The 15,386-nt window shown below is 52.3% G+C and overlaps 1 protein-coding gene across 3 annotated transcripts; it reads left to right on the top strand.

The window, feature by feature from the left end:
• Positions 1-4,354: 4,354 nt before the first annotated feature.
• LOC103182965 (protein spinster homolog 1) lies at positions 4,355-11,947 on the top strand. 3 transcript variants are annotated; one of them, XM_007900167.2, is made up of 10 exons: positions 4,355-4,492; positions 6,016-6,290; positions 7,089-7,207; positions 7,892-8,039; positions 8,282-8,444; positions 8,717-8,933; positions 9,699-9,892; positions 10,105-10,189; positions 10,550-10,747; positions 11,010-11,947. In XM_007900167.2, the coding sequence occupies exons 2-10, from the start codon at positions 6,073-6,075 to the stop codon at positions 11,138-11,140; spliced, it is 1,473 nt and encodes a 490-aa protein (XP_007898358.2). In that variant the 5' UTR covers positions 4,355-4,492; positions 6,016-6,072; the 3' UTR covers positions 11,141-11,947. The 3 variants fall into 3 exon arrangements, with proteins under 3 accessions (XP_007898358.2, XP_007898356.2, XP_007898355.2); XM_007900165.2 differs by lacking the exon at positions 4,355-4,492 and adding an exon at positions 4,795-4,869; XM_007900164.2 differs by lacking the exon at positions 4,355-4,492 and adding an exon at positions 5,451-5,646.
• The last annotated feature ends 3,439 nt before the right edge of the window (positions 11,948-15,386 follow it).

Below are 15,386 nucleotides of genomic sequence, written 5' to 3' on the forward strand. Positions count from 1 at the left end.
GATTTTTTTTTGTAGTTGGTGTTCTCTGCACATGTGATGTTCGGTTGGCTGTGAAAGTAGTGTGAGTGCCCTTTTGGGATATAGGATTTTTTGGTTCTTCCCTTCTCTCTCTTCTCTCCCTCCCCCCCGCCCCACACAGAAAAAAAGAAGTGACTTAGATCAAGAGCTTGGCATGTGGGGAAATGGCATTCAGTATTTGTGTCTCTTGCAAATCGCAGACCAGCTCTCCCAGCCTGCACTAACGGCATTCAGTCATAGCAGTGCTACAAACCAGGCCAACCTAGAGGTGTGCTGTTTCCAGAGTTGGGCCACCCACACTCACTCACACACAGACACACACTGACAGACAGACACAGGCGCACTCACACACACATTCACTGGTTGCCTGATATGGTAAACGTGGTCATTCGTGAAAAGATGCTTGAATGGACACGTTCAGCTTCCCCCTCAGGCCTGGCAAAGCTAAGCTGTAATGTCTGTTAGTTCCAACCTGGTCTAAATCTCCAGTGTTGATGCATACCAGCAGCTGCTAGTTTGGAGAAATGTGAGGTTGCTTCCACTGAATTTCATTCATGTACCCGATGACCAGGCTTCTCTCTTCCCCCCCCCCCCCCGCCCCCCACACCCCATCGTAAGACTTCCCGAAGGTTGGGTACTTCAGGGTGTGAGTACAGTAAAATGGGTTCCTGGTTTTATTCTGAAACGATTGCAAACGCTTATGTGTTTCTCCAGATAGTGATATTTAATCCCTTTTCTCTGTCTATGTGGTTGTGAGCACTATTTTGGCGGCTTGTGCTTCCTCTCCTGTGGGCACTGGCACCGTGGGGTGGGATGGGCAGAGCGTTCTCTCTCTGGCTTGTCCGCTTCCTCATCCCAATCACCAGCCTGCCTCTTGTCCCCCAGGAGAGTGAATGGAAGAAACTGGAGGTGCACTCTCTGCAGTTACCTTATGGACTATTGCTGCAGTTCCAGAGTAAAGGAGCTGGGGAGCAATTCTGAGGCACGATTTTTCAGGAGGAGCTGGAATGGGCTGAACTCTCTCCTCTCTCTCCGCAGACCGATGGAATTGGTGTACAAACACATTCTGATCTTTTACTTTGTCTGATCTCAGCTTCGATGTAGCCTGCTTTTACAGGAGCTTGTACAGTGAGTGAGTGTAGTGACGTGATGTTGAAGTAGTATTCTATTAGTACTTTTACTTTTTTGCCTATTTGCTCACTTCAGACACTATGTATAAATAGCCCACCTGTTCAAATATTCCCCATCACCTCTGGGTAGTGTGACAATAATTCTCTGAATATTCCAGTGATGATCTTATGGCTGTTTATATAGTATGCTATTGCCTGATGTTTAGGTGTATTCTGATCTCCCCCCTCCCCCAGCCCCTCTTCCCCCTGTTAATACAAGAGATTTGAACATAATGCCTTCTTTGTCTTGTCTTCTTGCTTTGTAGAGCAGTCCTGCACAGCGAGCAGCAGCGTGTGGCTGTATGGAGACAGTGAGGCTGTTTGATGTGACTTGCTCGGCAGGTTGGAGGCAGCTTTGTATGAGAGAGAACTGCTGTTTGACACTCATTGCGTTTGCTGGCTGAAATCCAGTCGGTCTGTGAGTTTCTCAATCTATTTCAGACGGGGGTAAATCATGAGAAGCCATTACAGAGAGTCGTCTTCTTGTTTCTTCGGTGGGCTCAGCAACAGCAAGTTGCATTTATGTAGAGCCCTTAATGTCAGGAGAACATCCCAAGGCACTTTGAACCGAGCTGCGGACTGGAGGCAGGAGGGATGGAGGGCAAAAATGCGTGTGGGCGGGTGGGGGGAGCGTTGGAAGATGACCAAAGGCGCGGCCGAAAAGGAGAGTCACGAGAGCAGACCAAACCACCCTCGTGATATTGTGAGTTATAATGGAATGTGGGATTGCTGTCTGTATCTCACTGTTGTGCTGGTGTCTCAGTACTAAAGCCAGTGCTGTGGGTAGCGAGCCGCTCACTGCGGTTTGGAATTCTGACCGTATGACTCACCACCTGCTCCAGGTCCCTGACTAAATCTCTGCTGATGGTGCTCTTCCGGGCCCCTGACTGGCGCTGCTCAGCGTTGGAGCCACGTGAGGTTCCACTTGTGATCTTTGTAACACTGCAGAATCGTCACTGAAGTGCATTATGAAGCCTGTGTGCTGCACTGCTGGATTTTGTAACATCGAGCACTGAGGAATTTGGCACCAAATACATTGGACGACCTTGAGTGTCTCAAAAGAAAACTTGGATTTTTATATTGCCTTATCACATCGAAATTTCTCAAAGCATCTTACAGTACTGTCATTGCTATAAGTGTAATTATTTTTCAAGTAAACCACAATAGCCATTTTACCAACTGAACAAAGCCATTCCGGGAATGAACAATTTTGTCTGCAGAATTGTTGGCCAAGACACTGGAAGAAACTCCTTTCTCTCTTCCATTAGGGTGAGTGGGGGTGGGGGGGGAATCTGTAATGATTCTCAATCCACAACACTGGTGTACTAAATAAGCTCCTTAGCAATCCAATACCTTAACTGTAACCCACCACACCAGTTCCCTTCCCATGATCCTTTTTATACTTCCCCCTATTTCATTTGTGCTTCTAAAATTGTCCATTTCTCTTTAATAGGGGATGTGTGCATGTTTGGGGAAGGACTATGAATGTGGTGTGTGGCAGTGGGGAGAGTGGGAGAAGGGACAGGCTACGTGTGCACTTTCTGTGTGGAAGGGCAACAACTGGACCAATGCAACCATGGACACCTCAGACAGATGCACATATACAGCATGAATACATCTGCATATATATATATATATGCACACACACACACACGCCCAGACACACAACCACAGACATCTGCTGAAAACATGCTACAGGTTTAAGTGAGAAAGATGCCAGGGAATTGCAGTAATGAGTGAACAGGAAGCCAAATTGTTCTGAGAATCCAGAATGCTGCGAAGTGTAGTGGGTGACCACGGCAATCAATTTGCATGCAGCAACGTCCCACAAACAGCCATGAGGTGAATGACCAATTTTACCTGGGGCGTTGTTGGCCAGGAAATTGGCTGAAGTGCCTTGGGATCTTTACCGTTCACCTGAACAGACAAACAGAACCTTGGGTTTAATGTTACCTGAAGGACGTCATTTCAAGGACTTCAGCACTTCACCAATACTTCACTGAAATGTCAGCCTAGACTGAGCTCAAAGTCCTGCTATGGAGCTTTGAACCCACAAACTTCTGACTGAGAAGCAGACTACTATCAACTGAGCCAAACTGACATCTGGGGATTATCTGGAGTGGGTTCATGCAGAAACGATTTATAATCGACAGCATCTTTGTAGCATGAAGAACACTGCAGTTACCACAGTGGTGCTAAGTTTAGGACCTGGAGGAAAGACAGGCGTGTTGCAAACTAATCTGAACAGGATGGTGGGTGAGCAAAATACGAGATGCCCTTTAATGTTGAGCAGTGCAGTGCACCTCGGGTAAAATTCTGGGGTTAACAACAACAACAAAATTACATTTGTATAGGGCCTTTTACTTCGGGAGGATTTCCCAAGGCGCTGGTTAACTAGCTAAAAAACAGGTTTCCCATAAGTGGTTAGTTGGGAAAAGTCTGGTGGAGTATCATTGATCACACCCAGGGACACTTCTGACACTGGATGTGTTCTGGTTGGGTTCCCAGATTGAGTGAACAGGTTTAACTGGTTAGACTCCAAAGCACATTCTAGGGTCCCGATTCCCCCAAGCCTAGGTTCTTGCCAACCTGCGCCTCATACTCTCTGGAATTCGGTAAGCAGGTGTGAATCTCTGGGGAGAGAGTGCACATTTCATTGCAGCCACTGGGAAATTTCCACACGAAGGAACTCTGTCTGGTTTCGATACTCTTAAGCATAGTGTCAGACCCAAAAAAATACCTTGAGTACTCAGGCCAGGACTGGAGACCCTGGAGGTGAAGGATTTACTACAGCTCGGCTACCCTCGCCAGACTCCCCCCCCCCCCCCCGCCCCGTTGCCAGATTCCAGTTCAGGTTGCTGCACCTGGTGAGGGCTGAGGAGGCAACTGGAGACCGGCCAACCAACAGGCTCTCCGGATGCTGGTCAGCGAGAGATGTCCGCAGACTCCCTGTATTGAATTGCTGTGCTGACGAGTGGGAAATGGTGCTGCAATGCCAAGCGTGGGTATGGTGGGGGTGTGGAAGTTGAGCAGGTGGCTAGGTTGTGAGGTTCAACCGCATCTGGTTATTTTGAGTGTTTTGAGAAGTTGGTTTATGAATCGGTTTTAATATAATTTTCTTCCTCTTTCATTTCTCTCCATGTTCCTTAGGTTTAGTCAGTGTGTGTGTGTTTGGGTGGGGGGAGGTAGGAGGGAGAGGTCTGGTGCTCGAAGCTCCTTCAGTTGACGTCAACCTGCAGTCGTCAGGCTGTGCGAGGCAGCAGAGCGACCCGGCTCCATCTGTTAGTGGCCGTCTGAAATCACAGGTAACAAGACAGCAGCGTTGGAGCACAGTTGCCAGCCTCTAGCCCGGCCTCAGGTTTCATGAGGACAGTGGGTCGCTGTGACCTGATTTCCCGGATGTGGAGTCCTGCGGAAGGTTAGCAGTGGACAGGTCCACAGGGGTTTGGTGCCCAGCCCACTCGCCAGCACAGCAGTTCCACCGAGGGAGTCTGCGGATACCTCTCCCCTGACCAGCATCCCGAGCTGTGGTACATCCCCCACCTCCAGCGGCTCCTGTCCTTGGCTCGAGTAGTATTTTTTTGGATGCTGATCAGCGAGAGTTGTCCGCTCGTTCCTTTACACCCCAGGTGAGGCAGCGGATACTGAGCTGTGCAGTTTCTCACTAGAGGAGGCGATCCAGGTATTGATTGGTTTTAATGGAAGCATCTGCCTGGCACCACATTCAGTGCCAGGCCCTGACTGACTGCTTCAGGTTTAGTCTGAGATTCTCAACCCTGACTGTTCCCTTTTGGTCTATCTCCCTCTCTGCTTCCCTTCCCTCTCTCTCCTATTTGTGTGTCTCACCATCTTTCTCATTCTCTCTCACACGTATACAACACACTCTATGTCCCTTTCCATTCTCCATTAATCTCTCCGTCTTTCTCAATCACTCACTATTTGTCTCTTTCCCTCTCTCCTCTTTTCCTTTCTCTCTCTCTCTCTGACTCTCTCGCTGAACCTTGCAGATACGTTGATGCTTTTCTCTGAAGCTGCCTTAGAATTCCTCTGTGCGTGTGTGTGTGTGTGTGGCAGGAAGGTAGTGAATCATTCTTCAATGCACTGTTGTCTCAGAATCTTGTCTCGCAATCTCTGTACAGTACACACTTTGCCACGCACCGAGATTACAGCACGTTTATTCAATGTCAATCCAAAGTTATTGTTTATTTGGTGTTTGGAAATCTCTCTCAGATTGAGTTAGACAAGTCGAGCAGTGGTGATTGTGTAAGAGAGAGAGAGAGAAAAGCAGCTGCTTTGATCTATTCCTGTATCTTACTTCCAACCGCTGCTTCTGCGCACAGTGAAACGAAACTGGAATGACAGAGGTGGGAACCCCCAGGGCTGCTAATGGGTTGATAGGATGAATGTTTTATTGCCCCATTCAGCCTGTCCTGGGCCTTCTGTGTGAAGTCTGAATCAGGTGAGTCTGCACTGGGTGCTAAGCTCTCTACTGCCCTGTGAGTAACTTGGGAGCTCTGTGCTGTCCTGTGTGTAACTAGTAACAATCCTTCCAGAATATGCTGTAAAGTGAATTGCCTGTTTTGTGAAACTGGGAGATGGCTATATTACACCCATAAAATACAGTCAATCCACTTCAATATATATTCATTGAAGCACTTTGAGACATCTCAAAGACGTGATACGGCGGTGGTGCATCAAATGCAAGGATTATTTATCATAATAACTTGGCAGTAAAGCTCAGTGAACTGAATGGCCTTCTCCTGTTCTATATAAATGCAGGTTGTCGTTTGTTTGTGGTAGTTATTGCTTATTTTCTGGTTTTGCACAGACAGTATCCTCAGGCTGTGAATGAGGCGATCCCCGGTGGCCAGTTGAACCGCAGGAGATGGGTGTTCTGGATGTCTGCCAGACCGGGGCTTACCCAATCTACGTGCTGTCTCTGCTGCTCCTCACCTACCTTCTCAACCAGCTGGACCGCTACGTGCTGGCTATAGTGGCTCAGCCGCTGGCCCAAGACCTGCATTTCGGGGACAGGAGCTGCCTACAGAATGGGAGCGAGTGGCAGGGACACTTGCCATGTGCCAACGGCAGCAGCGAGGAGAGGCAAGTCCAGCCAGGGCTAGTGGTGGGGATTGGGAGAAGCCGATATTACCATCTCATTGAGGCAAAAACCATATTAGTTGGACTTGCTGTTGTGGAGGCCTATATTATAGTGGTTAGAGCACTCTCCTCGCAAGCGAGAGGATCTGGGTTCGATTCCCAGACGGGGCGGAGCTGAACCTTGAGCAAGTTTCCTTACTGTTTACCTAGCAGTATGTAGGAACCTGGATGTTAGTCGATTGGCAGATCGTTTTCTGGGGGTAATAATCCCTCCTCAAAAATCAATAAATAATAATGATCATTTGATCATTGGCTTGTGGGACATTGCTGTGCGCAATTTGCTGTCGTGTTTCGCCCACAAAATACACGGTCAATTCAGTTTACAGTATATTCTGTGAAGGGCTTTGAGACGTTTCGAAGACATGATAAAGCTCTATATCAAATGCAAGGTTTATTAGCCTGTCTGCTTGTTCAGGATAAAGATTGCACGACATTGGAAGAACAGAGTTTCTCCCTGTGTCCCAGTCCCAGTCCATCCCTCCCATTCCAAATTCACCAAAACATAGAGTGATGGGCCATTCATTTCATTGCTGTGTGTAGGACTTTGCTGGAGCAGATTAGCTGCCTCATTTGTTACTCAACAGTCACTGCACAAAGTGCCCGGGTCTGATTCTCTCACAGAGAGCCCATTGAAGGCCATTCACCCCTGGAGCTCACTACTCCAATCCCATTCCTTGCTCTTTTCCCCATCCTATCCTCTTCTTTTCCTGCGAAAATCCTCACTATCCCACTTCCTTGCAGGTGCCTGTCGTTCCTGAATGACAATGGATCCCATTATTGTAAATGGGACTTTAACGGGAATGGATGGGAATATCAGGTCATAGCTGGACCCGTCTTCATCCTCATCTATACCTTCATGGGTGGGTATTTCATAACTGGGCTGTAGTGCCTACATCGATCTATTGAACATTCCTCTCTGGTGCAAAGTATCAGCCTGGTTCAATCGCTGTCATCTCCAGGTCAAAAGGTTGTTGGTCCAAACTAGTCCAAGTTGACACTCTGGTGCAATGCTTGGGGGAGTGCTCCATAGTCGGAGATTCCCATAAACTTTCTGGGCTCAAGAAACTCCATTACATTAGGCATCCTAATAGATGGTCCATAAGGGAGCAAGTGGTCAAGCTGCTGCCGCCTCATGCACCCAGCCCCCCCGAAACCATCCCCACTCTTTGAAAACCACTGGATGAGACATTAAACCGAGGTCCCGTCTACCTGTTCAGGTGGGCGTTAAAGATCCCATGACACTATTCAAAAAGAGAAAGGAGTTTCTCTCTCCCAGTGTCCTGGCTGACAATCCCACAAATAAAATTGGTCACCCACTCCATGGCTGTCTGTGGGACATCGCAGTGCGCAAATTGACTGTTGGGTTTGCCCAAAAATACACAGTCACTACACTTCACAGTAAATCCTGTGAAGCGCTCAGATGAAGTGCAAGTCTGTGTTGGTGCTTCTGCAATAATTCCTGCTGTTGCTTTGATCCTCTGCTGACACGTGAGTGCTCCCGTCAGGAGGTTGGGGTCAATGTGAGATTTCTTTTCCGCCCCCAGGAGTGGTTATGGGATTCCTTGCTGATGCCACCAATCGCAAGAACCTGCTGTCGCTCAGCCTGTTTCTGTGGAGCCTCCTGACGCTGCTGATGGGTTTTGCCAAACGTTACTGGCATCTGGTGCTGATGCGCTTCGGCCAGGCAATCGGGTAGGCTTTGCCGTCACTATGCTGGGGCCGGGCGGGCCGTGCCAGTCAACTGGTAGCCAGGGGAGTGAGAGGTTCTGAGGGGTTCCTGGAGAGGCGAGGGGCAAGATCATGAGGCAAGGGTTGGGGTTGTGGGTGTGTATATGTATGCGTGTGTGGGGTCTGGCTGGGTGTGCATGGGGGTGGGGAGGTGCTCTGGTCAGGATGGTCTCTGGCAAGGCTGGGGTGACTGTGTTGTGTTACAGGGAGGCGGGCTGCACACCGTTTGCTGTCAGCTTGATCATGGATTACTTTCCTGCGGTAGCGCGAGGCTCAGCGATGGGCGTCTACAATTGGGGCATCTACGGGGGCTACAGCCTAGCGTACGCCATCGGCAGCTACATCCCCCGCGCCAACATCAACGGGATGGTATGTACTGCGCCCTCCCTTCCCCTCGCCCCCTCCCTCTTTCCCTCTCCCCTCCCTCTTACCCTTACCCTCACCCTCCCTCCCTGCCCCCTCCCTCTCCTCGCCCCTCCCTTGTTCTTTGTATTGGTGCGGGTGAAGTGACTGTGTGTGTTGGGGATGTAGTGACTGTCTGTGTGTTGGCGGTTGGCGATGAAGTGACTGTGTATGTGTGTTGGGGGTGTAGTGACTGTGTGTATTGGGGGTGGGAGTGTAATGACTGTCTCTGTGCTCAGGGCTGGCGTTGGGCTTTCTTCCTGTCGGGAATGCCTGGGCTGCTCCTCGGTGTGGTGCTGGCAGTCACGGTGCGGGAGCCACCGCGGGCGGGGGGAGCCGGTGAGGAGGAGGCGGTGGGCAACATGACACTGAGAGAGAAGCTGAGAACCACTGTACGCTCCTTCCTGAACCCCCCGCTCCTGCTGCTCTGCCTGGCCGGCTCAGTCAGGAACGCTGGTGAGTCACTCAGGCCATCTGTCTTCCGTCCGCACTGTCCTGGTCCCTCCAGAACCTGCTCCAAGCTCCTAACAGTGTCAACAACCAATTACATTTGTATCACACCGTTCACATCTGGAGGATGTCCCAAGGCACTGGATAGTTGAGGCTTTGCATCTGAGCTGGGAGGGTGGGGGTGGGCTGCAGGGAGAGTGGGGATAGGAAGGGTGGTGGTAGGAAAGGTTGGGGTAGGAGGGTTGAAAAGGAGGGTCTTGAAGGAGGCAAGGGAGGGGGCGAGGCTGAGGTGGCATGGAGCAGGCTGGCACCCACTGAACAGGGGAGTGCACAGGTTTATATGGAGTTAGCAGATCACAGAGATAGTGCTGGGGTTTGTGCTGCCTGGTTGGAGGTGCTGTCCTTCAAATAAGACGTCAAACTGATATCCTGCATGCCTGTTCCAGGTGAAGGGTAAAGATAACCACGGCATTAATCATAAAGGGAAGAGAGTTTCTCCCAGTGTCCTGGCCAACAATCCCCCAAGAGTCTTGGTGGCTGTTTGTGGGGGTCATTGCTGTGTGCAATTTGGTGGCCACGATCACCCACAAAATGCAGTCATTGAAGTAAACGCTGTGGAAGGCATTAGGACATCTCGATGTGAAAAGCGCTGTAACAAACGTAAAGATTATTATAATGTTCCTCGTGCCTTCTGCTCCACCATCGGCGACCGGACGTTTAGCCACTATTGAGTGACCAAATTATGATTATTATTAATTTGTGTGTTGCCAGGGGGATATGTGTGGGCTTACAACGCCCAGAATTATTTCAACTTCTACTACAGCCAGGTGGACGTGGGGCGCTGGCTCTCCTGGATCCCACTGGTCGGGGGCTTCCTGGGAGCCCTCCTCGGTGGGGTGATTTCTGACCGGGTGGTTCAGAAGCGGGGCCTGCACGCCCGGATCTGGGTGCTGGTGATCAGCCAGGTGAGTGGCAACAGCAGTCCGTGCTCGTGCTGTGCTGCCTATGTCGCTCTCTGCCTGTATCGCCCAAAGCCTGTCTCGCTCAGTCTGTTGTTCCGTCTGCCTGCGCTCCCTTCGCCTGTAGCACTGTATCTCTGTCGCCCCTCTGCCTGTGCGTCGCCCTCTGCCTGCGTCGTGTCTCTCCGTTTGTCACCCTCCACCTCTGTTTCCTGCAGGTGGCGGCGGCGCCCTGTGTGGCGGGGGCCCTGTGGCTGAAGCCGCCGTACTGTTTCCTGTCTCTGATCCCAGGCTGTATGTTGGGTGAGTTTTTAAAGCGCCAATCCACAGGCTCGGTGCAGCCCCAAACCCCGAGAGAGAGAAGAGTGAGTGAGGAAGTCATTGCGCTGGGGGCTGTAGCAGGGCCTGGGGATGATGGGATGTGGTGGTATCTGACCCCCAATCCGAGAGTGCAATGGGAGAGGGGGACAGTACCAATCGGGAGAGGGTGGTATTGAGAGTGTTGGGGGTATGGGTCTGTGCTGGGGTTCATTGTGATCTGTGCCGGGGGAGAGCGTGGCGCGTGCCGGTGGGGGTGTGGCGTGTGCCGGTGGGGGTGTGGCGCATGCCGGGGGGAGTGTGGCACGTGCCGGGGTTCGGTGTTGACTTGTCTTGTTTTGCCAGGTGAGATGTGGGGCGGTGTGACACTGACCATCGTGGTGGAGCTGGTGGGGCCGGCGATCCGCTCCTGTGCCGTTGGCTTTTATCTCTTCATCATCTCCAACGTGGGGGGCAATGCCCCTCTGTTGCTGCCGGCGCTCAGCCAGCACTGGGGGCTACGGGGGGCATTGCTGCTGCTCTACCCTGGCACGTACCTCGCCGGTAAGCTTTCCCGCCCCCCACCCGTAACCACACCTGAACTCCATCCTTCGTAACTGCACCGAAACACCACCCCCATAACCTCACCCAAACCCCCCACAGCAGCTTCTATAGTGTTTGTTTAAAGTTGTCAATTAGCAGCGAGCAGGTATGCTCGTTGGGGTGGGAAGGTATACCCAGTGTGGGGGAGGGATGTGGCTGTGTGCCTGGGCACTGATGTAAACCCCTCTCTCTCTCTCTCTCTCTCTCTCCGCCCACCCCCCAGGCTCGCTGCTGTTCCTGCTGACGCTGTTTGTGCTACGCAGGGACCAGGAGACCAGTGAGGAGCGACGACCACTGCTCAGCTCCTCGTCGGGGGGGCAGGAGCACGAGGGGGGGCATCGGAAATATAGCTGAGCTGGGAGGGTGGGAGGGGGGGACATTGAGAGACATTGGGGGGGCAGCATCATCCAAGGAAAGGCTGGGAGCAAAACCCAGCTTCTGCTCCTCCGGCTTTCCCCCTCCCACAGCTTTCCCCCTCCCTATTGTAAGATTCCCAGATAAAAGGGACTGGGAGGAGGCAGGAGATCAGAGTCTGAGCACAGTGGGACGAGGGGTGAGACTAGGTATTTTATGAATGGTGGGAGTGTGTGATAATTGGTGCAGGTTACACTGAGCCACACACCACAGCCCCTTCCACCCCTCTCCCACATGTCTCTGAGCTGCACAGGAAAAATCTGATCCCCTTTGGGTATTTGAAGGACATAAACCAGACCCATGGTGGGGGGAGCGATGGTAGTGAGGAGGAGGGGGGGGTTCCTAGCTGGACAAGCAGTGTGAAAGTTTGCCAGACAAGGCCTTCAATGGCAAACCACATGGTTTAAGCTGGTTTTGACTCTTAGCAGTTACCCCAACGCGCACACTCTGGGGTCACCAATTCTTGGCTCTTGCCAATCTTTGCCGAGAAGCTGGACCGGCAGAAAGGTGACCTTCCCCTTCCCCTCCCATCCCAGAATCCGGACAGAAATGTGAGCAAAGATCCAGACGGAGGAGTGGATGATGAGAGGAACTGGCAGCCTCTGGAGAGAGATGATCTGAGACGTGTGTGGGGGTGGGGAGGAGAGGGGAGGGAGATGGAGTTAATTTGGAGCGAGCTACTCTATGTTGATTTGGAGTGAGCTGCTCTGTGTTCCCTGTAATATAATACAGATCTGTGATATTTCAGTCGTTTTTCTGTCTTTTTCTGTCTTTACCTTTTACGTTTCCCAACACACCAACGAGCTGGTTGCCCATGTTCTATGGATGTGAGTCTGGCTGTGTCTCTGAATATGCCGCACACACCGGGCAGTTCGGCATCGGTACCCCATGGTCAAGGTCAAGTTTACAGATTCACGGCCCGGTAGCTCCTGGGATCAGCCAGACAGTCAATGGGGGCAGGGAGTCCTCCCTCTCAGCTCCCGTTAACCGAGCAAGCCAAGGTTTATGGTAAGACAGTGGTTGAGGCAGTGATGGGAGTGAGTGTGTAACACAGTGTGTGGGTGACTGTAAGGCAGGTGTGGGTGTGCAAAGCGGTGTGGGTGGTTATGAGTGTGTGTGGGTGGGGGGGCGGAAGGCAGTTTGTGAGTGTAAGGCATTTGTGAGTGTGTAGGGTGGTATGGGTGTGTGTGAGTGACTTCCTTGAGTGTGAACAGGGCAGCCTGACACAGATTGCTTTACAGGAGCAATTAGTTGTGGGGACTTGGGTGGGGATTAAACTGGAGATGGAATCGACAGAGGGTCAAGGCCTCCATCACCGAGACACTCCCTTCGGGTCAGTGACGCCTCACCTCATCAGTGACTCCCCAAAACAGTCGGAGAGTGATCCTGGGCCCAGCTCAGCGACCATTTTAAAGTGATGTTGAGATAGGAGCTGGGAGGTTTTGTTAACGCTCAGGCTGGCTTTTGGTTCACAGTGAATCTGCATCTCCCCAAGGCAGCTTGTCCCACGATGTACAGACCTCCGGGATCCAGGGAATAACCAGCGGATGGTCACCTCGAGGCACTGTTTGGTTTGAACGGTTACACCTGAGCACGTCTGCAAATTTAGCTTGAGCAGTTGTGACACAAGACCAGGGGGAGACTGTGCGACCTGTAATTCCCCTGCTCCGTGAGGCCTGTTAGCAGAGCTCTGAGACTCTATGTGCGATCCGCGATTTAGACACACACCAGCTGGGAGTGAATGTTCCCTGTGACCTGGTGGGTAGACACACACACACACACACACACACACACACAGTACCACACAGACTGTCATTGTGCTGGTGGACACAAGAGGGCTTTGCTCCTCATGAGCCTCCGAGTCCTGAGCTCTGGTCTGGGAAGCAGCGATTAATCTCACGCAAATTGCTGGACTGTGTGAGATCCTCTGACTGTCCCGTTGCTCCTTATGGGAGACTGGAACACGTCAAAACTGGCACCTCCACATGGTGGAACCGTCGCTCAATAGGAAGGGACGTGTCCCTGAGCTGCGGACAGGAAGACGGTGGCAATTCTCTCACGGGTTTCATGCTGAGCTGTGTTGACCACCAGGAGCTTTGCAGTTCTTGGTACCTACCAACCACCGAGTGAGCGCTCAAACTCACTCTTGTTGAACATCGAATGAGCAACTAGTGACCACCCACCCCCCCACCACCTCCACTCCTTAGAGGAGAGATAAGCGGGGGGGGTCTCCTTGGAGCTGAACTGGCTCCAAGATGACACGCTTGGCAACAGAATGCCAGCCCTGTGTGGCAGTCTTGGTATTCCAACTCCTGAGCCAGGCGGGTCCGCAGTATAACGGGGCACTGCTGATGACAGCAGATGGAATTGCTGATGGAATGAGGTAAGGAGGATGTGTCCCTCCCGGGAGAGAGTGCGCATTCCATTCCAACAGTCTATGTCTGGAATTTCCACGTGTAGGTGGGATGCATGGAGTTCTCAGTTTGGTTTGGAGACTCTTAAGCATATGGGGATGGGTTTCTGGATGTGTCAGACACCCGGCCGACCCCCTTCTTCCCCCCCCCACCCCCAAAAAAAAAAGATACCGGGAGAAATTCCCTTCTCGTTTCAAATAGTATCACGGATTCATTAACCTCCAATTGAACGTGCCTGTGGGACCTTAGTTTAATATCACATCCTGCGACACAGAGTTTAGCAACCCACAACAACAACAACAACAACAACTTGCATTTATATAGCGCCCCTCACAAGGGGGTAGCTTCCCAGAGCGCTTGACTTCACTTCATTCCGTCTACTCTGCCTGCTCTCCCGTGCCCCCTCGCCCCGTGCCCTCGCTCCCTCACCCTGTGCCTGCGCTCCCTCGCCGTGTGCCCTCGCCCCATGCCCGCGCCCCCTCGCCCCGTGCCTGCACCCCGTACCTGCACCCCCTCGCCCCATGTCCCCGCGCCCCATGCCCGCGCCCCCTCGCCCCGTGCCTGCACCCCCTCGCCCCATGTCCCCGCGCCCCATGCCCGCGCCCCCTCGCCCAGCCTGAGTTTCTCGCCCAGCGCCCCCTCAGCCCATGCCCACGCCCCGTGCCGACTCTCTCTCTCTCTCTCTCTCTGCCCACTTTCTGTCTGTCTCTCTCTCTGTTCCCACCCTCCCCCTCCCTCGCTCGCTCCCCTGGCCGCAGGCTGGCTGAGCTGCTCTTCCTGTGAGCGAGAGGCAGGGCCGGAAGCTTTGCTGTTGACTCAGAGCCCCAGAGGGAGTGTGATCACTGTGTCAGCAGGTCAGGGGGCATCAGTAGGGAGACTTCCCACAGACTCTGTGTGGGGGAGACTCAGGCTATGTGTGTGTGTGTGTGTGTGTTTGTGGGAGAGACTCGGGTTGTGCGTGTGCATGCGTGTGTGTGCATGTGCGATTCGACCGCAAATCATTTTACAACATGTACCGTGAAGCGATTTGAGACGTCTCGAAGATGTGATAAGACGCTATGTCAGTGTGGAGAGAGACAGACACACACACACACACAAGCAAAGACAGAGAGAAGAGAGAGGATAGATAGAGAGAGATGCACACAAGCAGAGACGGAGAGAGGGACAGATAGATAGCGACAGACAGACACACACACACACACAGAAAGGGGCAGAGAAAGAAAGGGACAAAGGGAAAGATGTGAAGACAGAGATGGAGTGAGGGGGGAATGCGAGCCTGGTGGGCGTACAGCCTACTCGGGAGGAGCCTGGTTTAATCCCTGCTGCTCCTCTCACACACGTACAATAACGGTTCGGGCTTCGTGTGGAGCACAGCAGGACCCAACATGCCTGACAGCGAGGATGAAGCAGGAGAGATTCAAGGGGCAAGTCATAAAATATTGAGCGCAGCTCCCAGCCTCTCCCAGCCCCCAGGCTCACACTGCAGCACAGCACGGGTGGGGGTGGGGGGGGGGGGGGAGGGGGGGGGAATTTCTGCATTGCCAGAGGTGCCCTTCCTCAGGTGAGACATTAAACCGAGGTCCCGCCTGTGCCTGTTCAAGTGGATATTAAAGATCCCTCGCTGTTCAAAAACAGAAGGGAATTTCTCTCTCCCTGTGTCTTGGCCAACCACCCCCTCAAAAAAAACATCAGTCACTCACTCCATGGCTGCTTGCCGTGTGGGACACTGGCTGCCTTGGCTTGCCAATAAAACCAGTCACTACACTGGACAG

The sequence above is a fragment of the Callorhinchus milii genome, unplaced genomic scaffold (assembly GCF_018977255.1).
Source record: "Callorhinchus milii isolate IMCB2004 unplaced genomic scaffold, IMCB_Cmil_1.0 Scaffold8, whole genome shotgun sequence".
NCBI classification, from domain to species: Eukaryota; Metazoa; Chordata; class Chondrichthyes; order Chimaeriformes; family Callorhinchidae; genus Callorhinchus; species Callorhinchus milii.

What these genes read in the sequence shown, in the direction of transcription:
- LOC103182965 (XM_007900167.2), top strand. Translation starts at nt 6,073, where the DNA reads ATGGGTGTTCTGGATGTCTGCCAGACCGGGGCTTACCCAATCTACGTG. An exon ending in GCGCCAACATCAACGGGATG is followed by an intron (nt 8,445 to 8,716) that starts GTATGTACTGCG and finishes CTCTGTGCTCAG; the next exon opens with GGCTGGCGTTGGGCTTTCTT. An exon ending in CCCTGGCACGTACCTCGCCG is followed by an intron (nt 10,748 to 11,009) that starts GTAAGCTTTCCC and finishes CCCACCCCCCAG; the next exon opens with GCTCGCTGCTGTTCCTGCTG.